The following is a 27,217-nucleotide window of genomic DNA, read 5'->3' as shown; positions in this document are numbered from 1 at the left end:
CTCAGAGAGAAGCAAGTAGCTGGGGCTTGGAGGGGCCCCCGAAGCCTGCCTCGCGCAGATGGGGAGTGGGCGGTGGTGGCAGGTGACGCGGGTGTCCTGGGACGAAACCCACCGTCCCCGGAAGCGGGAGGTGGGGGGCCCAGCTTGGCAGCCCCATTGGCAGCAGACTCCTCCTAAAAGCCCAGGACTTCGGACTTTGACCCAGGAGCCATCCTGTCTTCGGGGCTCCTCCCGATGCCCTGGCACAGAGGGATCCCGACACACCGTAGCACGGTCAGGCGCCCCTGACTATTGGAGTGTTCTCGCTGATGGCGTAAGCAGGTGAATGCTGTTTGTTCTGTGGGCGGCCTGCAGGCGTCCGGTCACTGCCCTGTGGCACGTTGTGTCTCTTTCTTGGTAACTGAGTGTGGAGAATGAGGTCAGCGAAGCTCCCCCTGTCCTTCCCTCCCCACCCCCACCCGCCCCGACCCCAGGGTCTCTGCCTCCAGCAGCTTCCATCCACCTGAGTCTCTCTGGGTCCCCGCCCTTCCCCTCCCGGACAGTAAATTCCTAAGGCACATGGACGGAAGTCCGACAACGCATGAGAGAGAGCCAAGTGCCGACCAGGAATGAAGGCTTCGAGCCCACAAGGCACATGGACAGAGAATCAGGAAAGTGCCCAGAACAGAGACACATGCACCAAAGTGGACACCCAGAGAAACGAATGGCTGGTGCATAGGAACACCCCCAAAGTGGACACACACGGCAGCCCTCACACCACTGATGGGCTCAAAGACGCACGAAGACTGGATGCACACGCAGGGGGTGCACACCCCTCATCTGGAAGGGCTGCCCAGCCCCTCCCCACAGGCTGGCGGCATCCGGAGGGCTTGTATGGGGGCATCTAAGCCAGCAGGGAATTCCCAGGGAAAGTCGGTTGACGCCTGTTCTCTGGCTCCCATAGGTGTTGGGCATGTGTTTCTGCGGCCCTAGGATCTTCTGGCCGGCCCCCATCTACGCAGGAATCCCTGCAGTCCGGGGACCACACAGCTTCACTCATTGGTGACATCAAGCGCCCATGTGGGTCTCTGATGCAGAACCTGCGAAGGGACAGGCCGGCTTCCTCTCAGCCTGTGGTCTCCAGGTTGGCAGAATCCCCTGGAAGCTTGTTAATCAGATGGGGCTCCGTGCCTGCCCCCACCTGTCCCCGCCCGGGCCGGCGCAGGGATCCGATGGTGTTGCTGATTGCCTGCAGGCCTGGGCTGGGGAGGGCAGAACCTTGTACACTCATTCCCTTGCAGAAGGTGCGGCAGAATCTTTTAAAATGTGGGCATCGGGCGTGCTTGGGATGTTCTTCTAGCACTGCTTACCGAACTGTGCTGGCGAGAGACGGAAGATGGTGCGATGGATCGAGAACCTTCCTCACAAATGGACCACGTCTGTCTTTAATGCTCTCTGCTTTGCACGTAAAGCTCTGTTCTGACAATTGTCCACAGTGGATTTCCAGTTAAATGTGGGGGATTTGGCTCTGCGCAGAGAGGCAGGCAGCTGTCTTAAGGACGTGAACCTACGCGGGGCAGGTGGCAAATTCGAGAGGCGGGAGGACCCGTCCCACAATCAGGAGTAGCAGCTCTGTGGTTCGTGGACCCTCCGCCGTGTCTTCCGGGGACGGACGAAACCAGCACCAGAATCAAGATGGTGAACACATCCTTCCCCCTTCAAAGTGCCCCGTGTCTTTCATCATCCCTTCCTCCCATCCCCTCATCTCCACATAACCTCTGACCTGTTTCCTGGTCCTGGAGATGAGTTTACTGTTTCTGGAATTTTATAGAAATGGCATCATACAGTATGTCCTCCTTCTCTTTTTTAAATTTATTTTTATTTTTGGTGCCTGGCTCCTTTCATTCAGCCAAACCGTTCCGAGGTGCCTCCCTGTGGTTGCGTGTATCAGCTGCTCCTTCCTTTTGATCGCTGAGCGATAGTCCACTGGGTGCAGAGAGCACTGGCCATTCGGCCGTGGCCTGTTCCCGAGCCGGGCCGCTGTGGGCAGAGCTGCGGCCGGCATTCCCGGGCGAGTCGGGACAGCAGAGCACCCACAGACATTCACTGCCCGCCGTTCTGGAGGCTGCGAGGCCCAGATCACTGCGCCGCTGTGCACAGACGAGGGCCCTCTCCGGCTGGGGGACTTCTCGCCGCATCCTCACATGGGGTCAGGGCTCGTAGTCCCTCTGGAGCCTTTTTTTACAAGATACTAATACCATTCCATTCATAAGACTCCACACTCCTAACACCCCCACATCGAGAGCCTGGATTCCAACATGTGATTTTTTTTTTTTTTAAGATTTTATTTATTCATTTGAGACGCAGAGATACAGAGAGAGAGAGAGAATGAGCAGAGGGAGAGGGAGAGGGAGAGGGAGAAGCAGACTTCTCGCTGAGCCAGGAGCCCTATGTGGGGCTCTATCCCAGGACCCTGGGATCATGACCTGAGCGGAAGGCAGACGCTTAACCATCTGAGCCCCCCAGGTGCCCCCCAACATGTGATTTTAGGGAGACACAAGGAAGGAGAGCACAGCAGTTACCTTCTTATTCTTACTCCATCCTCCTGCTGCGAGAGAGAGAGAGAGAGAGAGAGAGAGAGACAGAGAGAGAGAGACAGAGAGAGAGAGGAAACACGCCCCCATGACCCATCACCTGTCAGGGCTCCTTGTCCACACCCCGTCACCCTGGGCCTTAGAGTTTCAACACAGGAATTGGGGTGGGGGGACATAAGCATTCAGTCCATAGCACTAAATGTATGTTGAACTTTATGAGAAAGGGCCAAGCTGTTTTGCAGTGTTCTTGTCCCATTTTATGTTCCCAGGAGCAGTGGATGAGCTGCCCCATAGGATCACCAGCTCCTGATTTGGTCCATCTTTTCAAATGCAGCCATCCAGTAGGCGAGTGGCCTGGTAGCTCATTGTGGTTTTAATTTGCATTTCCCTAACAACTAATGCTGCTTAGCATCTTTTCATGTGCTTATTTGCCATTTGCCTATCTTCTTTCGTGAAGTATCTGTTCAAATCTTATGTTCCTTTATTTAATTGGATTGTTCTCTGATGATTGTGGTTTTTTTTTTTTTTTAATTTATTCATTTGAGAGAGGGAGGGAGGGAGGGAGCACAAGCTTGGGGGCGGGGGGGGGGGGGGCGGGCAGAGGGAGAGGGAGAAACAGGCTCCCGCTGAGCAGAGAACCAGATGTGGGGCTCTAACCCAGGATCCTGGGACCATGACCTGAGCCAAAGGCAGACACTTAACCAACTGAGCCACCGAGGCGCCCCTCTGATGATGGCATTTTGAGAGTTCTTCTATATAGTCCAGATGCCAGTCTTTTATCAGAGAGGTGACTTGCAAGTGTGTGTTCTCAGTCTGGGGCTTTTCACTCTGTTCACACTTAAGCTTCAGGAGCTTTTAAATTCTTTTGTAGTCCAGTATGTTAAACTGTTCTTCTATGGATCAGGTTTTGGTGTTATATCTAAGGCTCTTTGCCTAACCAAGGGTCCCACAGATTTTTCTCCTGTGGTTTTTTCCTAGTTTTCTAGTTTTAGGCTTTACCTTTAGGTCTTGGATTCATTTTATTGTTTATAAAAATAATTGTGCAAAGTATGGATTCATGTTGATTTTTGTTGGCTTTTAGTAGATGGGTATCAATATAAAAAAACCTTACTTGTAAAAAAGGAAGCCGAGGACTGTCTTCTGGACGATGCCATCCTGTTTCTTTCTCTGGTATCCAAAATGTCTTGCGTGATGAAAACATACTTTTGTGGTTGTGAACTCCTGATGGAGAAAGGGAAGAGCCAAGTTTGCCGTCCCCCTGCTCCGCCAGGTGGTGAGAGCCGCGCACCTGCTGGGCGGCCCCGGTGACCTCAGCGCAGTGTCCCCGGTCCCGGCTCAGCGCCCCCTCCTGTCTTTCAGGCTTTGGGAGCCATCACTGCAGTGCCTGTCACGGGTCCTCAGGTCAGCTCCTTGCAGAGGTTGGCCGGGCAAGGAGTGACGGTGCTACCTCAGGTAAGCAGCCCGTGGTGGGCCCCGGGGGGTCTGTCTGGGCATCCCCAGCCCCTCAAGCACTGAGGTTTTAGGGCAGCACTGCGCTGGGCAAGGACCCGCTGGGGCATGCCCCTTCCCCTCCTGCCTCGTCTGCCTGTCGGGAGGAGGCAGACTTTCCGACAAGACCCAGTTTTTATGATGAGGAATTGCAAAATCATTTTAGTGGGTCTGGACCAGGGTTTTTTTTTTTTTTTCTTTAATGCAATAAACGAAGCTGAACTAGAGTAGGACAGAAAGTATCAAGATGCACCTTAAATGTGGTTTCTTGAATAGCTGGTTTCTGGACTGGGTCATGAGGTAATAAAGATTTTAAACCGTGGGTCAAGACAGTGCGAGAAACTCTGCATAAGACGATTCATTCGGGGAGGCAGCAAGATGCTGAGCCAGGCGCCCTGGCTTCGGTCCACGGCATCCTTGACTGGGCTCTGCACTTCGGACAACTCCCCTGGCCTCTTAACCTGACCGAGGCTCCCCTCCTGCAGAGGGGCTGATGCGGGTGTGTGCTTGGTGGCCGCGAGGCTGGATCCGATGGCACAGCGCCTTTTTGTCCATGCCTGCGAGTGGTTAACCAGTGCTCAGCCTCGAGTGAGGGTTGTGCATGCCCTGGTGGCTCGGGGGGAGGACAGTGCCCGACGGATGCCCCTCGCTCGAGGATGATGAAGGGCAGCTCTTGTCCTGGTGACAACCTTTCCTGAGCGCCCACCTGTGCTGAATCCCAACAGGCCTGGAGAAAGGAGAGAGCGTAGAGGGTGGGGAAGGCCAGGAGCCCCCGCGGCCCTCCCGGTCCCTGCCCCAGCGACAGCGCTCTGTAGGCCCCTGTGGGAGGAGGCCCGGCCTGGGTCTGCACACGTCTCGTCTCCAAGTGGCACCGGCTGAAAGTCATGAGCTCTGGGGTCCCCCGAATAGGTTTTCTCTGGGTTGGAGGCCCCCATGCTCAGAGCCCAGCCCCTGCGGTCTGGGCACGGCTCCCCCACATGCAGAGCTGGGCTTACATGGTGTTGTCCGGCCAGTGTGAACCAGAGTGATCGGGGGTGGCGGGGGGGGGGGGATGCTGCCGACAGCACAGAACGGCTTCCCTTGACCTCGTAGCGGGGGATCCTCATTAACCACCACTCGCCCCATCTGCCCCCACCCGTCCTCCGCAGAGGCAGAGCGCAGCAGTCCCCAAGCTGGTGGCCATCTGAGGTTCCCACGTTCAGTATTGGTGTTGGTGTCAGGCTCTGATCCTGACCCCACGTGCCAAGATCATACGACTTGGCAGGTCCCCTGATGGGGGGAGGCCCTCGTGGTGGAGGGCCCACTTGGCGGGGCCCAGGGAAGGACACTAGAATCACTAGAATTGAGGCCGGCTCCGCGGCAGACGCTGGGGAGGAGAAGACAGACATGATACCAGCTTGACTGAGGGGCACGCGGCACTGAGGTGACCTACGCGAGGTCACAGAGCCCCGTGGGAGCCACCCTGAGCCCCTCCCTCCGCGAGGGCCACTGGCCATGGTGGGGGTGCTGGGTACCGAGGCAGGCTTCTGGAAGTCCTGAGTGCGAGTTCCGCTCCCCCAACAGTGACGTCTGGTGCGTCGTTTTTCTCCTGGGCTAAGTCCCTTCCTCTCCAGACCTCGATTTGCTCATCTGTAGAATAGGCCAAATACCTACTTCACAATGCAGTCACAGTGGGGCTCAAATAAGGTAAGAGAGGGCGCGTCCTCTTCTGCCTCCTCGTCCCTAAGAAGGTGGCGCCAGCGCAGGTCTCGCGGGGTTGGCGTGAGGCTCATTTCTGGTTGCAGGAATGCTGGGATGCTGGGGCCAGCTGACAGATGGGATGCACGCATCACTTTGTGCGTTCTCCCCGCCCCCAGCGCCCAGATGAGGTGCGTGCCCGAGACCGCACGGGCCCCGGAGGGGCAGGATGGGCCGCAGACGAGCCGTCCGGAGCCCTAGCCACCTGCGCCTGCCTTAACTCCCTGCGTGTGGGCCTCTCAGGGGTGACGTGCGCCATCTCCTGCTTACAGCACGGTGGCTTTCACGGGGAGCGCAGCGGCAGCCCCCTCCAGGTCAGGAAGCCGACTGAGCGGGGCCAGGAGCCCCCACGGCCCTCCCGGTCCCTGCCCCAGCGACAGCGCTCTGCGGACTTCTGACGTCAGAGGGACCTCACTGGTCCACGTGCCGCTCTCCCACCCCTCCTTCCCTGTTCTTCACCGTCTTATCTGAGTTCGGCTGGAAGGGGCTCGGGCCCAGAGTTGAGCCCCAGGGCCTCTCCACTGCTGTCCCCTCACGTCTAACATGGGAGGTCTCAGAGCCCGGCCACGTCAGTGCTCCAGTCCCCGCTGTGTTCAGGGCCGCCCATCCACCTGCTCGGGCATCTGTCTGACCATGCACCTGTCCCTCCCTCCCCAGGTTAGGCCAAAGACTCTGATTCCAGACAGCCTCCCCATCGCCCCGGGCCGGGACCGGCCGCCCAAGCAGCCCCCGACCTTCCAGAAGGCCACCGTGGTCAGTATCAAGAACCCCAGCCCAGCCCTCCCCACCGCCAACAACACCGTGAGCCATGCGCCAGCTCCCGGCAGCCAGCCCCAGGCCCTCGCTGAGCCCGCCGCCATCGCCTCTCCCCTGAGCAGTGCCGGGGTGGCCTACGCCATCCTCACCACCGCCCCCAGCAATGCCGCCGCCGTGGCCCCCAGCACTGCCGTGTCTGTGGTCAGCGACAGCGTCAAGGTCCAGCCCCTCCTCATCAGTGCCGACAAGAAGGTGGGTGTGCGCCCGCTCACGCTGGAGGCGGTAGCCCGAGCAGAGCGGGTGGGTGGTTGGCGGGAGGACCCAGGAGCCCCTCGAATGAGTGGGGTGCGAAGCGAGGCGTGGATGAGCGGTCACGTGAGTGCGTCCGCGCTGGAGGGGGTGGGCTGCGGAGGAGTGACCCCGCGAGCGAGCGACCCCACGGTAGGAGGGCTGGCGGTGTGAGCGGGAGGGGAAGTGAATGGCTCAGCGCGTGAATGACGCGGTGCGGATGGATGGGTGTGCGATTGAGCGAACACATGGCTGGATGGATTGATATCGGTGGACAAAGAATGAGTGGTCAATGAGTGAATTACTTCCCTCTTTGGAATCATGAATTAACCAGTAAGATGTGTGGCCGGATGAATTCCCAGAAGAGGCCCGTCCTGGTGGTCGGTCTCTGGCTGGTATAGTTGGGTGGTTGAGGACTTTGGGGGATGCCTGGTGCCAGAATGGAAAATCTGTGATTTCTTGCCGAGATTTAAAACTGAAACTGAGGTCCTCTCCCTGTCCCCCTCCGAGCCCCTTGGGGATTGGGAGGTTTGAGGCCTTTGGGGCTGCAGGGCTGCGTGAAAGGTACCGCTTCATCTCTTCAGCCTCCTTTCCTCTGTGCCCAGTTTGGGGCCTGCCAGGCTGCCCCGCTCTTATCTGGGGCCAGCGTCCCTCCTAATTTCCAGCCTGAAAACTGGTGCTCCACTTTCGTGCACCTGGATTTTACTGCACATAGCATATGTCTGGGAGCGTTATGCTTCTGGGCCCTCCCACCCGTGGACGGGAGCCCCGGGGATGCTCAGTCATCACAGGATGTGGTCGGATGGGGAGACGTGTTCCTCAGGACCACACCCGGTCCCCAGGCGGTGCTTCGCAGGTGTTTGTGGGATGCCTTTGTGGGATGTGTGTACCCTTTTCACTGCAAGCTCACCAGCATTCAGTACTGTCATTTTAAACACTTTTTGCTCATTTAATCGGTACAAACAGATGCTCGCTGTTGAAAGTTGAATTCCTTTGGTTATTATGAAGCTTGAATGTTTCCCCCATACTTTTCAAGAATTCTGTCTCCTTCTGTGTGATTCGTTTGAGAATGTTTTTTGCCCTGTTTTCTACTGGGGATCTTAATGTTTTTCTTCCCATGAATATAAAGAGGGGCATTTTTTTTTCCATCCAGAGAATTCTGGGGTTTTAAAATTGTGATACAAAGGAGAACAAAGAGCCCTCCCTTAAGCCAGCAGAAGAACATGCATTTTTTCTTCCTGTTTAGGAGCGTCAAATTCACAAGATAGTCACGTTCTTAGGGGGAAAAATACAAGTTCAAGTTATTCCTGGCTTGGTCGAGACCCTGGCTGACTGCTCCTGGTGAATTCCTTCCCCTGGATCTGTGAAAGATAATGATTCTTTCCCAATATCCCATCCAAAAAATTAATAAAGTAGTTGAGCCACAGATGGAGGGGACTCCCACCCAGGGAGGGGCTGGGCTTCGTAAATTGCTTTCAGACTTCTCAGCCTCAGACCCTTCAATCAAACCAAATGGTAGCCGTGAACCCCGATGACAGCTGGCTGAAGTAGGGCCGCTCTGGGCCTTGCTGAGCAGGGTCCAGAACCCACCTTCCCCTTCTCCACCCCTACCCTGCCCAGACCAGGTTTGAAAGCCTCGGACATAGTGTCCTGGGGGCCCAAGGGACAGGCTGGGGAGGGGACAGGCTGGGCAGTGCACTCAGACAAACCCCTGATGAGCTCAGGTGGCAAATCTGAGCCCTCTTGACCTCAGTTTCCCTGCACTTGAGCTGGAGATAAAGAAACCAATGTCTTTTGAGTCTTTGCTTCCGGAATCTTCACCACCTCCCTGGAGGTAGGATTGCAAGGAAGCTGAGGCTCAGAGAGGCAAAGTGACCTCCCTGAGGCCACCCAGCTGTGACGTGGTAGCACAGGATTGAACCCAGGCTCTTCTGGTTCCTAAACCAGGCTCGTACTCAGGCAGCCCTCACGGTATAAGGGGCTGTCCGGAGGCGCACACCCTGGGTGCAGGCGCCCCATGGACCAGAGAGCTGGGTGCAGGCTTCCTCGTTCCTCTGTAATCCCAACTTCCCAGGCCCCTCGCCACTCTGGCCCCCCTGGCTCCCCTCCCCCTCCGCAGTTGCTACCCCTCACCCCCACCCCTCTGCCACACCTTCCAGGTCATCATCATCCAGCCTCAAGTGCAGACGCAGCCTGAGAGCACGGCAGAGTCGCGGCCGCCCACGGAGGAACCATCTCAGGGAGCTCAGGCGACCAAAAAGAAGAAGGAGGACCGGCCCCTGAGCCAGGAGAACCCCGAGGTAGGATGGCTGGGCTCTGGGGGTCGCTGTAGGAGGCGGGGAGCCACCCTGTGCAGTGGAAGCTCCTGGTGGGGACTTGCCCGGGAGCCGCGTCCTGGTCTACTTTGCCCACGGCGTGGTGGTGTGGGGCAGGGGTTAGCACGGATTCTAGGACCAGGGAGCCTGGCTTTGCACCGCGTGCGGCCAGTGCTCTAGCAGGGTGATGGGTAGAACCTTGCAGAAATTGCACATTAGTGCCACCCCCCACCATCCCCCTCATGGTGCCATCCTAATCCGTGGCTAACACAGAACCACCTGCTCTGTGGGGGCGTAAGAGGCCAGCAGCTAATGCAAAGTCATTCTTTGTTAACTTCTGGTCCCAGCAGGTGACCCCTCTTATGTTACTGCTTGCGTCCTCTGCCATCCCGGGCCATAGTCAACACTTTGGGCCTTTTCCCACACAGCTGCCAATTCTCATTCATCCTATAAGATTCACTTCAGACATCCTCTCCTCCAGGCAGCCTTCCCTGACCACCTCACCTCGGTGGGCAGAAGAGGCCCCTCGGGGCTCCTAGAGCTCCTTAGGATTCTTTTTATCAACATGCTGTCAGTATCGAAAGAAGTCAGTCTTTCATCCATTCATTATTCATCAGACATATCTTAGAGTTGGCTCTGTGCCGAGGGTCGGGACGCCGAGCTGGGGCAGATGGAGTCCTAGCCCTAGGGGACCCCACTGCTCTTGGCACAACCACTAAGACTTCAACTTCGGCTAAAAAAATCTCAAGCGTCAGCAGAGAATTACAAATCCAGAGCTGTGGGAGGTGCAGGGAGAAGGAGAGAGCATGTTTGCACGCAGAAGGACTGGGGAAGGCTTTGCAGAGGAGGGGTGGGATCAGCAGGGCCTGGGGGAGCAGGTGGGGCTTCAACAGAGGGGCAGAGGCGGGGGGGTGGGGTGGGATGGCGTGTGGTGCAGAGGGCCCTGCCTGGACCGACGCACGGAAGGTGGGAAGGCACTTGGCAGGCCCAGGAGAGTCGGCTGGTCTACTTGGATCGCAGGCAGCATGGATGCCTGAGAAATTCCGAGCACGGGGTTAGAGGGACGCTGGAGCCTCATCCTGGAGGACCTGCATGCAGGCCGCCAAGGTGGACCTTTATTCCCTGGGCAGTGGGGAACCACAGAATATCTTTGAGCAGGAGAGTGACTTGATGATTGTGCTTTGAGGTGTCCAGAAAGCCTGCAGAGAGTCAGAGTCCACTACTCGCTGAGGCTGAGATGGAACCAAGTCTGGTGTGTAGCCCCGGGCCCTGTTTGTTTCAAGAGGCGCTCAGTTCCATTCCTTGGTGCCGTGGGAGCCCTGCTGTGTGCACGGTGAGCCCCGGGCCGGCTCGCAGCCTGAGGCTCCCACACGCACCCCTCTGTCCTCCCGTGCGGTTGCGTTGCACCCGTCGCGTCCTCGCGGGTTTTCTGGGTGGATTCTCTGTGTTCTCTCAAAGTATATCATAGCCAGTTATTGTGCGTTTATACAATTAGTATAATTACGTTTAACTACATAATTAGTGTAAATACGTGTAATGACTTAAATAGAACTTGTAATTACAACATGTCCTGGTGTAAAAATCCTTATTAAACTTTCTTTTTAAAGAGGTCTGGGAGCACTGCGCGGTGCAGACGCGGGGCTTTGTGCGCCCTTTGGAACGTGCTCACGAAGAGCCCGAGTTAGGAGCACTTGAGGCCAGAGCGGCAGCTGCCCCAGAAACTTCATCAGATGAGCCCATTGGAGCCCTGGGGTGGCTGGTGACAATCGGTGGCTCCCGGGGCTGTGCGAGCAAGCCCTGAGCACCCGCAGCTGGCAGCTCAAGCTGCCCGTGGCGGGCCAGCCTGGTGGTGGAAAGGAGCCTCCGGTTTACCAGCGCCCCGGGACCACTCCAAGGCTCTGCCCGCTCTTCCCTGTTTGAAGGCTCGTGGCCTTCTTTAGGACAGAACTGTGGCCTTTTCTGTGCCACCCATTATCCTGGCCTCGGGCAGCATCTGACTGAGCCTGGCCACCCTGAGACCAGCATGTGCCTTGCAGGGGGGCATCCAGAGCAAGGGTCCCAGCCGCGTATGAGCGCTGACTGCAACCCCAGGCCCAGCCACCTCCCTGGGCAAGACTTGTGCGCACAGATGCTCCTTCCCTCCACGCCACCCCTGTTACCACGGCCCCCATTCCTGCCCCATCCCTCCCTGCCCCTGGATGGGTTCCCCCCTGTGTATTCTCCCGGCAGCTAGAAGGATCTTTCTAAAATTCAGAAATAACCGAGTCACCCCCCTTCTTGAAACCCATCAAGAGCGGCCTGGGCGGGCTTCTGATGTAGCGCTCCGCTGCAAATGCACAAGAACAGCAGATAAAATGTAGGAACGTAACCGAACGAACGTGAGTTCGCTTCTTGGCGAGTCAGATACGCCAGGCGGAGTGATCGCACAACGTAAACGTTATTTGCGGCAAATAAGGAGATCACAGGGAATCGCTCCCAACGCTGTGACTCCCCAAGATGGGGTGAATGGGTACCTTTTGATTAGGGTTAGGACGAATATTTAGATGGGGAAGCCTTGTCATCCTCTGTAGAGGTGGGCATAAGGTCGCGCATGCGCGTTAGGGAAACACACCTGTGCCTACATTGTATGTTATGTAAAAGCAGGTGAGGTCCCTCCGTGAGCAGAGATTTTAGCACTGTAATGATTTTAGTTCTGTAACGGAGTCCTGTTGCTCCGTGGCCCATCTGTGCAAGCACGAGCCAGGTTTAGTTCAGATGGTCCGAGTGGTCTGGGCAGGGGCCATCCCCTGAGGGGTGGTTTCGGGTTTCGTTTGCCTGAGTTAAGTGCTAAGTCCGAAAGAAGAGCTTCAGGAAGAATCTAAGACGGAGGCGGAGTCAAGGTCAAGTGTTGGGGTCTAGCTGGCGACAGGAAGAGACCACAGAGATGCAGCTATGCATTGCTGTGTCCCAGAAACACAAGCAGTGAGCAGGACCAATGCCCAGGCCACCGGGCTCCAGAGACAGAGTCGAGTGAGGGTGACCAGGAAGGGCATGGCTCACACGTGGCCAGAGGTCCCAGAAGTTCTCCAAGAAAGAAAGGCGCCAATCTGAGCTTGAGGCCACAGCTGCCCCCGGGTGGGGGGCAAGGCCAGGGTGATGGCAGTCCTGCCCAAAGGGAGGTGTGAGCAGGAGGCAGAGAAAATAAAAATGCAGAATAAAGAGAAAAAGGAGTTGTACCCAAAATGACCCTGTGGACAGAATTCCGGAATCCATGCAGCAACCCCTAAGGATGGCAGTCAGAGTCAGCATCTGGAACTTGAGTTGATTCAAGAGGAAGTTAATTTTGTGGCATACTCTAGCAACGACTGACACATAAGTACGTTTGGGATATCAGGCAAGTTTTTTTCAGAAAGGAATAACATCCACTTGAATTCAATAAGGAATAAGGAAGTAAAAAATATGAAAAGTAAAGTAAGATCAGGTGAACATAAAAATTGAAAATCTGGGAATGAGAAACATGGTAATTGGTTGAAATTTAAAAAGGTACTAGACAGAACGAACAGGCATAATTAGTGCTTTAGAATACACCACCACAGGGGCGCCTGGGTGGCTCATTCGGTTAAGCATCCAGCTCTCGATTACAGCTCAGGTCATGATCCGAGGGTCATGAGATCGAGTCCCACATCAGTCTGTGCGCTGGGCGTGGAGCCTGCTTAAGATTTTCTCTTTCCCTCTTCCTCTGTTCTACCCATGCCACCAAAAAAAAAAAAAAAAAAAAAGAATACACCCACGGATATAGCACAGAGATACAAAGAAGCAGTAATTTATAATCTATATGGAATGGAGTCAGTTCACTGGGCAGATGCTTTTGAACCGCTTCCCACCATCCTCTGCACCGAGCTGGTCCAGGGACATTCAGCTCCTTCAGTGACCTTTAATAAAAGGAGGCATGGGGCATAACATCATTGCAAAGCCACCCTAAGGAAAAATAGGGAAAAGAGAAGCATTTTTTTACCAGAAGATAATATTCATTAGATTAAAAAAAAAATCAACACCTTACTATGAATTCAAAGAGAGAGAACAGTAAAATAGTCACCACCAAGGAAGAAGTTACAAGGCTTAGGGGAGGAGATGGCTGAGTGGCCACCATACCAGAGAGAACGAAGCGTGAGCTGGAATCATTCCCGGAAATAAATCTGTAAGTGGATGAGCTCAGGGGGCCCTAGACACAGCCGAGGACAGGGGACGCAGGCACAGAGGAGGCGGGAGCGAGCGAGCAAAGTACACACAATAAAAAAGGAAGAATGAGTTTTTAAATAGTCAAGAGTGATCCCGACAAAGACAAGCAAAGAGGACACAGCCGATGTGTAAGCTGAGGCTTCTGGAACGGATCCCAGAATTACGGAGCCAAGTAGAGGAAGTGATACTTTGCATTGCCCGCGGCGATGTGGGTTTGACTCTACTGTGTAGGTGGTTGGGTCCCATTTCTTGTCCTCAAGTGAATGTGGGCTCAGGTTATCTCCTGTGGAAGAAGGGGTGGCAGGAAGGGGGAGCTTGGTCTCCACGTTGCTGGTATTTGCTCAGCCTAGTCTTTCCAGGTGGGGTCAGCGAGGCAGATACCAGTACTGGGGGGTCCCCCAGAGTCCCTGCCACCATGCAGTCAGCCCTGGGGCTCAGAAACAACGCTGAAGCCAGGTGGCCCCAAACCGCAGCCTGGACAGCTATCGGCCGAATCTGCCGGGCCCCAGAATCCCCTCTGTGGCCACGTTAACCATTTTGTTAGTCTTGCATTCGTGTGAGCACACACCTTCCAGGATAGAATTAATGGGCCCCACTTTTCATAGTGTGGTTGTGCTTCCTGATTTTTTGAATATGATTCGAGAAAAGTTTACTGAAACCAAAGGAGACTGTGTGCGTGTTAATGGACTGTGTCCCCGGTACTGGGCACCAGGGAAAATGAACGTGTGCACCAGGGGAGAAGGGTCAATACTGACACATAACGCAGCACAGAAGCATCCAGAAGTCATCCAGGCAGAAGCGATCACGTCACTCTGCAGGGAAAACAGCCGGCTTCTGGCTTTTCCATGCAGGATTCAAGTCCAGAATACAGTAGAGCATTATCTACACCATCCTGAGGAAAGAAGGGAGGAGCCGAGGATCTTATGTCCAGCCCAGCTGGCCTTCAAACTGAAAGGCTGCACATAGGAGGGTTTAAATCTGCCCAAGAACTCTGGAAATGCGGCTCTGTGGGCCTGGCTCCCCCCCCACGTCGGCTGAGAACGTAGATACTAAGTTCTCCAACAACATCCAAAGGCTTCACCTCTAACTCCGCAGGGAGAGTGCGGGAGAAGGTGGGAGGCAGCGTGAGCTCTCGGCCAGTCTTCTCTGTAGTAGCCGAGGTTTTCAGTGACTGAAAGAAGATCACAGAAAGCTGACAGATTGAGGAGGAGAACTATTTTTAACAGCGTAGAAGTAAAAAAAAAAAATGCAAAGAAACAGTGGGCAGTCACTATTTGAAATGGTGTAGAAAACCCAAGAGAATCAATTAAAAAATAAAAACAAAACTGCAGACAGAATCTGGCACGGCAGGGTTAATACGAATGCAAGCCATTGATAATCGTCACAGAAACGCAGAGCATCCTGCTAGAAGCCTTACAGATAGCCCTACTTACGGTAGCAACAAACAGATTAAATATCTAGGAATAGGGGCACCTGGGTGGCTCAGTTGGTTGAGTGTCCAGACTCTTGATTTCATCAGATCATGATCTTGGGGTCAAGAGATCGAGCCCTGTGTCATCTCCGTGCTCAGCAGGGAGTCTGCTTGAGATTCTCTCTCCCTCTGCCTCTCTCTCTAGAGGTATCTCTTTCTACCTTTCTTTAAAAAAAAAAAAAGAAAAGAAAAACCTAGGGCACCTGGGTGGCTCAGCTGGTTGCACATCTGCCTTCGGCTCAGGTCATGGTCCCAGGGTCCTGGGATCGAGCCCCACGTCGGGCTCCCTGCTCCGCGGGAAGCCTGCTTCTCCCTCTCCCACTCCCCCGGCTTGTGTTCCCTCTCTCACTGTGTCTCTCTGTGTCAAATAAATAAATAAAATCTTTTTTAAAAGCTATAAAAAAAATTAAAAGAAAAATAAAAATCTAGGATAAGCACACTAACAGTCAATACCCACTGGAGGGGAAGTTTGAAACCCCTAAAGGCAGAAGAACAGAGAGGCGCACCATGGTTCTGGAAAGGAAACTTTTACATCCCAGGAAATAGACCTCAGTCTCCTTCATGGTTTCTAAGTTTCACGTGAAAACATAAGCAAGAAGAGCCAAGGAAACGCTGGAGGAACGGGATAGGAAGCACAGAAAGAGACCACGTAGACCCCTGATCATTCAGTATATGATTAAAGGGGCTCCTTAAACCAGTGAAAAGTGGAACGATGGAATTTTCAATAGGTGGGATTGGAACAAACGAGTAGTAGCCATACGAAATAAAAGGAATCCATCCTTCACACCATCTACACCAGGGTAAATTCCAAATGGACCCAAAATTTGAATGTGAACAGTGAGGGGCTCAGTCGGTGGTGCATGGGACTCCAGGTCTCAGGGTCGTGAGTCTGAGCCCCACGTTGGGCGTGGAGTCTACTTAAAAATAATAAGAAGAAAATAAATGTAAAGAGTGAAATTATAGGTACTACAATTGAACATAAGCAACTTGCTTTATAACTTGAGTCTGTAGCTAAGATTCAAAAACCCAAACAATGAGAAAGAGAACACTGGTAATTTCTACTACATACAAGTTTTTTTCGTTTAAATGGCCAAAAAAAGCATCATTCCCACCTCCTGAAGTGTGAGTGGTGCACAGCCACTTCCTCCCGACGAGGACAGTGTGGACGGCGGAAAGAGAGGGGTTTTGCCGTGGAGAAGGCTGAGCCTGGCGGCGCCCCAGCCAGGTGATCGAGGGCAGCAGCCAAGTGAGAAGTCGCGCTGATAACACGTACCCCGGATACGGGAAGGGCACCTCACCTCTGTAGTCTCCCGCCCCCAAGTCCATAACCCAGTCTAATCATGAGAAAACTGTCAGACCAGTCCCAACTGAAGGGCGTCCTGCCTGACCAGCCCAAGCTCCAAATAAATGGTCAAGGTCACCATCAACAAGGAAAGCCTGAGAATCTGGCACAGCCCAGAGGAGCTAAGGAGACACAACAACTAGATGCAGTGTGGGATCCTGGATGGGGTCCTGGGACAGAGAACGGACAGTAGGTAAAAACGAGGGAAACCCAAAACAGAGAAGCCAGGCCCGTCACGGCGGTGCTCAGCCAATGTTTACTGAGTCAACGAACGGGGAAGGCTGTGTTAACGCTTCTCTGTTTCCTCCCCTCAGAAAATCGCCTTCATGGTAGCTCTAGGCCTGGTCACAACGGAACACTTGGAAGGTAAGGACCTGCATGGTGGCAGGCTGGGGTGGTGGCCATGGGGTGCTGGCTGGTGGGAGGGCCGCACACGAGTGAACCGCCTTCTCGGAGGTCTGTCCCAAGTGCCGAGGCTTGTCAGCACAAAGACCAGGAAAGCCTCACTGCTCTTCCTGGCCCCATGGCAGTCTGCACAGACCCACTTCCTCGTTTTGGCAAAAGAATCGTGTGGGCCCCCTGCTCCCACGTTGAACGCAGCCCAGGGGAGTGGCTGCCGGAGCCAGACTGCCCAGTCCTGCCACTTGCTAACCACTCAGGCTTGGGCCCTCCCGGTCATGTCCGAAGGTCTGCTGGGTGACCTTGGGCAAGCTCCCTCCACTCTGAACCTCAGTCTCCTCTTCTGTAACACGAGGAAGACTGCACCGTGAAATTTTGCAGCGTTGTCATGAGGACTGGGATGAAAAAGCTTTCCTGATACTCTCGTGACTGTTAGGATTTTTATAAATAGCCCTCCTTGTAAAAATTCTCTAACCCTGATACCCTAAATATTTATGTATTTGGACCCTGTCTTCCACAGAGGGTCTGGGGTGCCTTACGGGAAACACATGAATGATACTGCAAAGATTTAAAAGGAAAAATTGGGGGTCCAAAAGACAAGTTAGGAAAAAATGTCAAAAACAGCTGTTTTCAGAGAAACAGGTCCCAGGTTCCACCCGGCAGGCAAAACAGAAGGAAGGAAAGGCGGGGACCATTCCTGTGGGGTGGTCACTGTCACTATGTGAAGCACACCACACTGGGGGCCCCAGAAGGATTCGTGCTGGACGCTTCATGTGGGCAGAGCCTACCTGAGCGGCAGGTGGATGGGTTCCTGTGGGAGCCCTGAGCCTCACTGTGCAGCTGGGCCGGGCCAGTATCTGGCCGGCGGACATCCCACGAGACACGTCCCTGGGGTGGATCATGGCACATGGGGGACCCCGTGCTGAGAGCGGGTACCTGCCACTCTCCAGCCCGAAGCCAGCCCATCCATCTGCCTCGGAGGGAGCAATTCGGGGGGCCACTCTGGGGCGGGGATGCTGGGCAGACAGAAGCCGTAGGGCAGGAGGCGACAGGGACGCCCGGGGCTTGCAGAGGAAGAGTTCGGGGTTCCCAGGCCAGGAAGGATCCAGTAACGGCTGTGTCTGTGCCTTTCCAGAAATCCAGAGCAAACGCCAAGAGCGGAAGAGAAGAAGCACAGCTAATCCTGCGTACAGTGGCCTCCTGGAGACGGAGGTGAGGCCCCGCCCTTGCGCACCTACCCTGCGGCTGCCTCCCTCCCCTGCCCCTCTGGGCATTAGGGTTCAGGGCACGACAATAAATGATGTCCTTCTTCCCCTCCTGAGTTCAGAGTCAGTTGAGAAACAGACGCAGGAGATCAGAATGTCATTGGCCGCCCCTGCCCTCTGCTTATACCCCCAGCCCCTGCTCAGAGAACACTCCCGAAGGGTCCATCTTTTTTGTTTTTTTTTTTTTTAAAGATTTTATTTATTTATTTGAGACAGAGAGAATGAGAGAGAGCGAGTACATGAGAGGGAGGAGGGTCAGAGGGAGAAGCAGACTCCCTGCCGAGCAGGGAGCCCGATGCGGGACTCGATCCAGGGACTCCAGGATCATGACCTGAGCCGAAGGCAGTCGCTTAACCAACTGAGCCACCCAGGCGCCCCCGAAGGGTCCATCTTTATACCCCTCCCTTCCTCCTTGATTTCCTGAGCTCGCTCAGGGGTGGAGGCCGTGCTTCCCTCAGGGCAGCGCCTTTGCTGACTCACCGGCCGCTCCTCTGCCCTGCGCGTCCGTCCCCGTTGCGACCTCCGGAGCCCTGGGTGGGGTGCCTGTCCCGGGTGCGTCCCGGGCAGGAGCAGTGTCACCGAGGAGGGCTCCACATGAGCTGCTTTTGTTTTGTTTTCGGTCCCCTGCAGAGGAAACGGCTGGCGTCCAACTATCTCAACACCCCCCTGTTCCTCACAGCGAGAGGTAGGTGCCCGCGGGCCGTGGCTGCCCTGGGGCCTGAGGCCGAGTCGGCGTGGGTGGCCCTCCGCTCTTGGCCTGCGTGGGGCTGGCCCGGCCCGTCCACAGCGGGACAGAGCTGCTTTCTGGTGGATGGTGCACTCCGGCTCCCGGGCCCTCCACACCACGGCCTCCTTCGCCCCGATATCCTCTCTGGGGAGGAGGTGGGCTGGCGGAGCCTGCTGCCCTCTGACCGGTGTCAGAACCGGGGCTCCGAGCCGGGACGATGACGCGAGGCCTGGATGTGACGGCCCGTGGTAAATGCTCGCGTGTTCCCTCGGACGGTGTCATCTGCGGACTGCTCTGAGCCAGCGACTAAAAGGAAAACCATGTTTTGTGATCATTAAATGTGTGGTTTGGCATCACTTACTGGAAGGAGAGTGGGTTATGGACAAACAAAAAAACAAAAAACCCAAAAACCACAATTGAAAATAAGTCACTCTGAGAGGTCCCTGGAATGCTGGCTCCCCCGCAGGGCAGCCCGCTGCCCGCCCCATGGTGGGTCCCGGCCCCGACCAGGGCAGAGACCCTTGCTTCCGCCGTGCCCCGGGTGAGAACACAGTGTCCCGGGGCCCGTGATGCTCCCGTCCTGCCCTGGGGTGGGAACCCCTGCCCCACGGGCCTCGTGGCCTCCGGTCCTGATTGGTGTTCCTCAACGCCCACTAACATGTTCTCCGCCCTTCTTCCCCGTGCTAGCCAATGAGGACCCCTGCTGGAAGGTAGGTGTCCCCTCGCCGGCACACCTGGGCGGGGCGGGTGCAGGCGTGGGCGCTCCAGGCAGGGGCGAGCGAGGGAGCGGAGGGCCTTCGGGCTCCGTGCTCGATACCGAGAGCTTTGCAACCCCAGCCAGGCCGTTGTCCAGCCTGCCTGGCAGAGTCGGGCGTCCCCACAGGGTCAGCCCACAGGCTGCTCAAACACGAGCTCTCTCCACCCACGGCTGAGGACGCAGGGACCCTGGGAGCCAAGAAGGCCCAGGTGCAGGCAGCTGACGCTGGCTGCCGGCCGGGCTCTACGGGGCTCTGCTCGGCCCTCTGTGTGACCCCAGGGGGAGCTGCCTCTCTCAGGTCCCCGTTGCCCGCCTTGCGAGGGTCTAGACCCGGTAATCCCCAGGGTCTCACCCCTCAGGACTCCCCTTTCTGTGATCTTGTGAGACCCCAATTCCCCGAGCACACAGTGCGTCCCTGCTTCCCAGGACACAAGCTGGTCGTGACCTTGTGGTTTTTTTTAAGATTTTATTTATTTGAGAGAGAGAGAGAGAGCACAAGCAGGGGGAGTGGCAGAGGGAGAGGGAGAAGCAGACTCAGCACTGAACAGGGAGCCCGATGCGGGGCTCGATCCCAGGACCCTGAGATCATGACCTGAGCCGAAGGCAGGTGTTCAGCCGACTGAGCCACCCAGGCGCCCTGTGACCTCCTTTTTTAACTAAGTTTTGGATCTAATGCTAGGAGAATTTGTCGCCCCTACGTGCCTGTAACAGTCGGGCCACTAAGCAGCAGGTGACAGGTCTGCCCTCGGGTGATACCGGGCTTTTTGCCGCCAGAACCGTGTAGTGTCACAGACGGGTGCTGGTGGCTTGTCCAAGCAGCGCGGACACAGGACGTGCCTGGAGCCTGAGCTCCGCTCCCGCAGGCCCCAGTCCTGGGGGGCCGTGGCTTCGAGGCGGGAGACCCCGCTGCTGGTCCCGCGTCCAGCTGCAGCTCACTGAGCCATCCCGGGCGCGTGGCTCGCCTTCCCTGAGCTCCTGCACTGAGATGAGAGGTGACAGCGCGTCTCTGAGGCCTCATCTCTGTCTGCTGCCCCCTCCGTCGGGCAGCCTGGGGCCCAGGGTCCTCGTGGCGTGGGCCGTTCCAGATGAGAGCCCTCTGGTCCTTCACAGCCACGAAGTCAGAAGGCTGCTGCCACGTGGGTGGAGAACAGACGTCCCGCGCGTGGAGAAGATTTTCTAGCGGGTGGTGGAAAACCGTTCCGACTTTGCAGGTCACGGGAGGCGTGGGGTTGTGAAAGGCTCCTCTCTCTGCCAGGGCTGTCCACAGAGCAGCAGGCTGGCTGGGCAGGTAGTGAGCTCCCTGTCCCCACAGCTGTGTAAGCAGAGGCTGAACCACCAAATGGGGGTGACTCTGGAAGGGACATTTGAAGTTCCTTTATCCCAGGGAAAGAGGAAGCCGCCCCTTACCAGGCTCCTACATGGGTTGTGTTTTGTGCGCCGCGTTCTGTTGAGCCCTCCCAGCATCCTGTGGGGCAGGTGTCACTAGCCCACGTTACAGATGTGGAAACAGAAGAGCACAGGAACCCACCCGGGATGTTGGGAGAGGCCAGATTAGACCGAGGTGTTGTCAGGAGCACTGGGGAGAACCGTGGCTGCGCACCTCCCGAGGCCACGCGCGAAGAACGCACGGGGGAGGCTTTGTGAGCACTTGCCTGCCCTCCCCCCAGGATATTGGTCTGTGGGACATTGGGGGCCCAGGGGGACGGTTTCCTAAGCCACAGCAGGACTGCCTGCCCCGCTACCCACACCTGGTGTCCAGGTCTCAGCCGGGATGAATCAGGGTGCCGGGGCCACACCCCGCCTGACTCTGACTCGGTGGCCGTGTCCCTAGTAAACGTGGCCCAGGTGGTGCCCTAGAGTCCACGTGACAGGCAGCTGCTCGTCCTCCCGGTTCCAAGGCTTGTCCCTCTCTCTCTCGGAGCTGCTGAGAAACAGTGGGTCACAAGCAGTTCAGGACGGCAGCTGCCCGGGGGCCCCCAGCTCCGTCCCAGCCCCGCTGACCCGCCTCCCGTCCTTCCTTCTCTTCCAGAGTGAGGTCACCCACGCCGAGCACTGCGCTGCCTGCAAGCGAGGGGCCAACCTGCAGCCTTGCGGCACCTGCCCGGGGGCCTACCACCTCAGCTGCCTGGACCCGCCCCTCAAGACGGCGCCCAAGGGCATGTGGCGGTGCCCCAAGTGCCAGCAGAAGGTATGGGACGCTGTGCTGCCGACTCTCTCCCTGCACCGAAGGACCCTCCCCCGGCACAGCACCTGAGGCTGGATAATCTGCTGGGCTGGGCCCATGCACTGTAGGGTCTCAGCAGCGCCCCAGCCTCTGCCCACTAGATGCCAGGAGCACCCCCATAGTGGCCTGAGATCTCAGACACTGCCCGTGGAGGCCCACTGGTGACGACTGAGCAGAGGTGTCCCCGTGCAGCTACCTGACCCAGTGACTCCCCCTCTGAACTCCAGATTCCCCCTGGGGAGACCAGGACTAGCAATGCAAACCGCAAACACAGTGCTAGCTAACACGTTCCTTCTCCTTGCCGCCACACAAATGAAAACCTAGCAGGTTCGAAAAAACAGTAACACTCCCTTCTGGTGATGATGCGGGGAGGCAGACACTCTCCGCATTGCAGAGTCTTATCAAGAGCCTTAAAAATGTATATATCTTTTTAATGCAGAATCTAGCTTTGGGGAATGTGGTCTCAGGAAAGAATCCAAATACCGATACAGTTCTGTGCACGAAGAAGCCCCTCGCCCCGTATTTATAAAGGAAGAGATAGAGCTACCTTGCAGCATAGGAGGCAGTGAGATAAATTCCGGCATGTGCACGCAAGGTGATGTTATGTGGTCATTGAAAATGATCTTTACAAAGAGTTTGTGATTCTTTAGGGCTTGTTCTCTATGTGGAATTAAGTTTTTAAAAAAGAAAACACCAGGCTTTATAGTGGCTGTATGGTTTAATCATCAGCCCCTGAGAAAAGCTGCAGGTAGAATAAAAACCGTGGAGGACATACTTCCAAATGTTAGAATCACATGGGAAGTAACAGTGCTTTTTTGTGAAGGATGTTTTTCTATATAATGCATATGTGTTACTTGTAAAATCATAGGGGAATCATCTTTATTTCAGAAAACACTGATTCTCGTGGGTTCGTGTCATCCTGGGGACCTAGGGAGAGGGTGGGTACAGGGGGCCCTATGTCACGGTCTCCTGTGGGGGCCACCAGCTGTGACTGCCTGAGGCTCACAGCTCTTCGAGGGAAGACAGAGAGGGCACAGGATTGTCTTCCTGAGTTCAGCATGATGGTGGGGCTCCCTGGGCCCTCGGTGGAGCTGCTCTCGGGTCCCCAGGACAAGTAAAGAAGGTAGGTGGTCATTCATGGATGCATTCAGTCAAGAATTGGGGCCTCCTCCACACCAGCACCGAGTGGGGCCCTGGCAAGAAGCAGTTCCTGCTCTCAAGGAGCTCTGTGAGCCAGACCGTGAGCCAGGGGCAGCCCCCATCCCATCACAGTTGAGGGACCTACCGCTCAGAAAGCTTGTGTCTGCCGCCCCCCGCCCTGTCCAGGGTTGCACGGCCAGGCCGTGGCATGTTCTGGCCTGTCCGCTTGCTCATCGACCCGTCTGCCCTCTAGGCCTTAAAGAAAGACGATGGCGTGCCCTGGACCGGGATGCTGGCCATTGTGCACTCCTACGTCACCCACAAGACGGGTAAGACAGCCTCGGGGAGTGGAGAAGGGCACCTCCTCCCTTCTTTCCATCCCCACCCCCGTCCTCGGGACTCACTCTGGGCCCATCTGAAGCTGTTCCCAGCCAGAGCTCTGCAAAGAGGGACACTGGGACTGGTCCTGTGCGCAGGGCAGTTACTGTGGGGGGATGGCATTTCCAGCCCCTGTGTATGCGGCCAGGGCCAATGGCTTCTGCAGGAGGATGTGGCCCGAATGGCCTAGAGGCGTAGACCTCGGGTTCTTTCTGCTTTTCCCGCTCGCGCACGGCCCAGGCTTTTTGCTCACCTTGCTTGCTTACCTGGCCTTCTCTTTGCTAGTCAAGGAAGAAGAGAAGCAGAAGCTGCTACAGAGAGGCAGTGAGCTACAGAGTGAGCACCAGCAGCTGGAGGAGCGGGACCGGCGCCTGGCCTCGGCAGTGAAGGTGCGCTGGCAGTGGGGGGCCGGAGAATGGGGGACCTTAGAGCCCCAAGATGTAAGTCTAAAGCTTCACTGTCCTGTTACTGAGGCTACAGGAGAAGACAGACTCACCAACATCACTCAGTGAGCCAGGAGGTAGAGATTGCAGCTCTGTGATCTATTCAACAAATAGTTATCAAGCAGTTGAGCCTCTAGCTCTGCCCCACCTAGCTCTTCATCTTTGGCAAAGCCCTGTCTCTGAACCTCAGTTTCTTCTTGTGTAAAGTGAACATAATGATTTCTCTTCTGTAGTGTGGTGGTAAACAAGACAGTGGTGATGATGGTGATGGTGGTGGTGGTAGTGATGGTGGTGATGATGGCGATGATGGCGGTGATGGTGATGATGGTGCTGATGGTGATGATGGCAATGATGGTGGTGATGGTGATGGTGGTGATGGTCATGATGATAGTGGTGATGGTGGTGATGATGGTGATGGTGGTGATGGTCATGATGGTTGTGATGATAATGGTGGTGATGGTGATGATGATGGTGGTGGTGATGATGATGGTGATGATGGTGGTGATGGTGATGATGGTGGTGATGGTGGTGATGGTCATGATGGTAGTGATGACAATGGTGATGGTGGTGATGAGTCATGATGGTGGTGATGACAATGGTGGTGATGGTGATGATGGTGGTGGTGGCAATGTTGCTGGTGGTGATGGTCATGCTGATAGTGGTGATGGTGGTGATGATGGTGATGGTGGTGATGGTCATGATGGTTGTGATGATAATGGTGGTGATGGTGATGATGGTGGTGGTGGTGATGATGGTGGTGGTGGTGATGATGGTGGTGGTGATGGTGGTGATGGTCATGATGGTAGTGATGACAATGGTGATGGTGGTGATGGTCATGATGGTGGTGATGACAATGGTGGTGGTGGTGATGGTGATGATGATGGTGGTAGCAATGTTGATGGTGGTGATGGTCATGATGATAGTGGTGATGATGATGGTGGTGATGATGATGGTAAGGGCAATGCCAGGCCCTAGTGAAACTCTTTACACATAGTATCTCATTCAATCCTCAGAATAACCCAAGAGGAGGCTCTGTGATTATTCCTGTATCAGAGTTTGGGAGCAGTGTCAGGGAGTATAAGTGATTAGTTCCCTGAGCAGCAAGTAGCTTACACTCCAGCTTGGGCCCCATCCCGACTGCTGCGTGCCCTGCCATGATACGTATAAAGCCAACCGGAAGACAGGAGCACGGCAGGCAGCAGACAGAGTGGAGAGCTGGCTGGCCATCTGCAGATCTTTAGCAGCTGCAGTGGTTGAGCCAGAACTGGCTCCCAGCTTCCTCAGCAGGAGGAGAAATGACCTGATCATCGAGGTAGCGTCATGGCCGGGAGGAAGAATGTTCCACACTCCCACCCAGGCACGCCATTTCTAGCCCTGAACTCTAAAACAAACTTCTCCTGTGTGTCTGGCTGCAATTCCATTTTTCGCGGCTGCCTGGTTTTTGGAAGGCCCTTGCGCTGGTTGCTTTCAGGCCTCTGCCCGAAAGAGGGGAGGAGCTGTGGGAGGGCTGAGAGGGTGGCAGCCCCAGGATGCCCGCGCGGTGGGATTCTGAGACCTCGCCCCTCTCTCCCCCCGACAGAAATGCCTAGAGCTTAAGACGAGCCTGCTGGCCCGGCAGAGGGGCACCCAGTCATCCTTGGACCGCCTGCGGGCCCTCCTGAGACTGATACAGGGCGAGCAGATGCTGCAGGTCACCATGACGACCACCAGCCCCGCCCCACTGCTGGCCGGGCCCTGGACCAAGCCCCCAGCGGCAGCCATGCGCTCCGCCCTCCAGCACCCCCAGGGGCACAACTGACCCTGCGGGAGCCGCTTCACACCCACGGAAGGTTCCTGGGACCCTGCTCAGCAGACCTGAGGGTTCTGTCCGCCTTAATTCATAAACACTATGAATTTCAGATGAAAATAAAACCTGACCAAGAGAGACAGAGGAAAGAAGGGAGAAGGAACTGGGTGGAAGTCCTAGAGCCAGGATGGGTGGGGATGGAGTCCTCTCCCTCCACATTTAGATGGGACACCAAGGAAGGCAGGGGGGCGCCTGACGGCCGGGCGCACAGTCAGCCCCTGGCTGTTGGGGGGCTGCCCAGCCTCCGGCTTCCAGGCACAGCTGTCTCCTCGGCCTCGTGCTGCCCCCGGGAGAGAGAAGGGCAGAGGTTGGGAGGGGAGCCAAGAACCCGAAGACCTAGCTGAGTAGTAGCGGTAGTTGGGACGAGCAGTGGGTAGCGAATCTAGGTAGGACTCCGCGCCCCTCCCGCTCAGGGGCCCCGGGGCTCGAGGCCGGGACGCTCCAGCGCCTTCCCAGAACACGGGCCCCTGTCTGTCAGTATTATTAGCATTAAGAGTCACAGCCGTTGAACTTGAAAGAAACTATGAGGCGGGTCCCTCCGGGGAGGGACTCTGCAGTCTCCACCTGCCAGGGCCTCCCCGTGCCCCCGAGTCTTCGGAGCGCCCGCTCTGTACGCCTCCTGCCCTTTGCCGACCTTCTGGACTCATTTTGCCATCGATGTATTTTTCTCATGGAGTTTTTGGGCAAGATGGAGCTGCAAGCATGCAGGGGGGGCCTTTGGCGGGTTTTCTCTTCGGGGTTGAATCATTCAACTTACGACTGAAGCCTTTTCTTTTCTCCTTTCGAAGAGCCGATAAAGTATTCCATTCCTCTTTTCTTGCCAGTACAGACACTTATGCCAAAAAATAACTTTACATTTTTGTATGGCGTTTTTATTGTAAGATATTTAATGTGAAGGGGGGATGCTTGCCGACTTCTTTTCCTGCTTACAGTGGTCTCTGCTGCAAGGTACGAATGCGAAAACCCCTCCTGCGGGACTGCCAAACTGGAGAGATCCAGAGGGTTCTTTCAGAAGGGGGGGCGAGGGCGGGGAGGGAGAGGGGGCAGTGGCCTCGGGAGGGTTTGGCCTTCGGAGACGCAAGAGTCCCTCTTCTTGCTGTCTCCTTGCGTTCGTGAGAGCTGAGGGCGCGCACGCGTCATACAAGGGCTCCCGCGCCCTGGGGTGGGATGTCCACCCACCAGCTTCTCCAGTCCTGAGGGACGTAGCACAACAGGATAAGCATCCGGAAGCCACCGGGCTCCCACCCCAGCATATCACACGGTGCCGAATTGCATTGAACACAGGTGCGCGTGTGCGCACGCGGCCCCAGACACACACGCACGCAGACAGGTGCAGAGCAGGGAAGCTGGCCAGGACCCCACAGACTGCCATGGTCCCTCCTGTCATCTTCTCGACTCCGGGAGAAACTGTGCTGTACGATACAGATCTATTTTAATACACTTAACACTGGGTTGAACAAGATTTTTATATTCTTTTATTGATGAACAAAGTGAACTGTGAGACACACTCTTCTATATTGGTTACTCTAGATGCCAATTACGCATTACCGCGTGGCTTGCGATGTAAATGTCTTCAGGTTCCTTTTTGTTGGTTTGTTTTTCTTCTTGGATGGATTGAATTGAATTAAATTAAAAAAAAAAAAAATGTAATGGGAGGATATGGAAGGTTGGACCCGGGAGGGGTAGCTGCCAACGTGTCTTGAAGACTTAGTGTTTTGGACCAAGGAGGACCGTCCAGTGGATAGTGAGGATAGAGAAAAAGTGTTTGTCTTAAATATGCCAATGTAGTTTTCCTTCTGTACGATGTATTAAACTCGATTGATGATTTCAAAGCCGTGTGGTTTGCTTTG

At 55.7% G+C, this 27,217-nt stretch overlaps 1 protein-coding gene across 2 annotated transcripts in view; it reads left to right on the top strand.

Moving 5' to 3' along the window:
* Positions 1 to 26,376, top strand: part of PHF21B (PHD finger protein 21B) — an 88,796-nt gene extending 62,420 nt beyond the window's left edge. For both annotated transcript variants that reach the window (XM_078076726.1, XM_078076727.1), the window contains exons 3-13: positions 3,933 to 4,025; positions 6,456 to 6,806; positions 9,002 to 9,142; positions 16,503 to 16,554; positions 17,723 to 17,799; positions 18,483 to 18,537; positions 19,267 to 19,289; positions 21,366 to 21,524; positions 22,954 to 23,029; positions 23,364 to 23,467; positions 25,101 to 26,376. In XM_078076726.1, coding sequence (XP_077932852.1) covers positions 3,933 to 4,025; positions 6,456 to 6,806; positions 9,002 to 9,142; positions 16,503 to 16,554; positions 17,723 to 17,799; positions 18,483 to 18,537; positions 19,267 to 19,289; positions 21,366 to 21,524; positions 22,954 to 23,029; positions 23,364 to 23,467; positions 25,101 to 25,319 — 1,350 coding nt within the window. In that variant the 3' untranslated portion in view covers positions 25,320 to 26,376. The remainder of the gene's footprint in view (positions 1 to 3,932; positions 4,026 to 6,455; positions 6,807 to 9,001; positions 9,143 to 16,502; positions 16,555 to 17,722; positions 17,800 to 18,482; positions 18,538 to 19,266; positions 19,290 to 21,365; positions 21,525 to 22,953; positions 23,030 to 23,363; positions 23,468 to 25,100) is intronic.
* The last annotated feature ends 841 nt before the right edge of the window (positions 26,377 to 27,217 follow it).

This window comes from Halichoerus grypus, chromosome 6, assembly GCF_964656455.1.
Source record: "Halichoerus grypus chromosome 6, mHalGry1.hap1.1, whole genome shotgun sequence".
NCBI lineage: Eukaryota > Metazoa > Chordata > Mammalia > Carnivora > Phocidae > Halichoerus > Halichoerus grypus.
The sequence above is the reverse complement of the archived record's forward strand: the minus strand, read 5'-3'. Positions and strand labels throughout refer to the sequence as shown.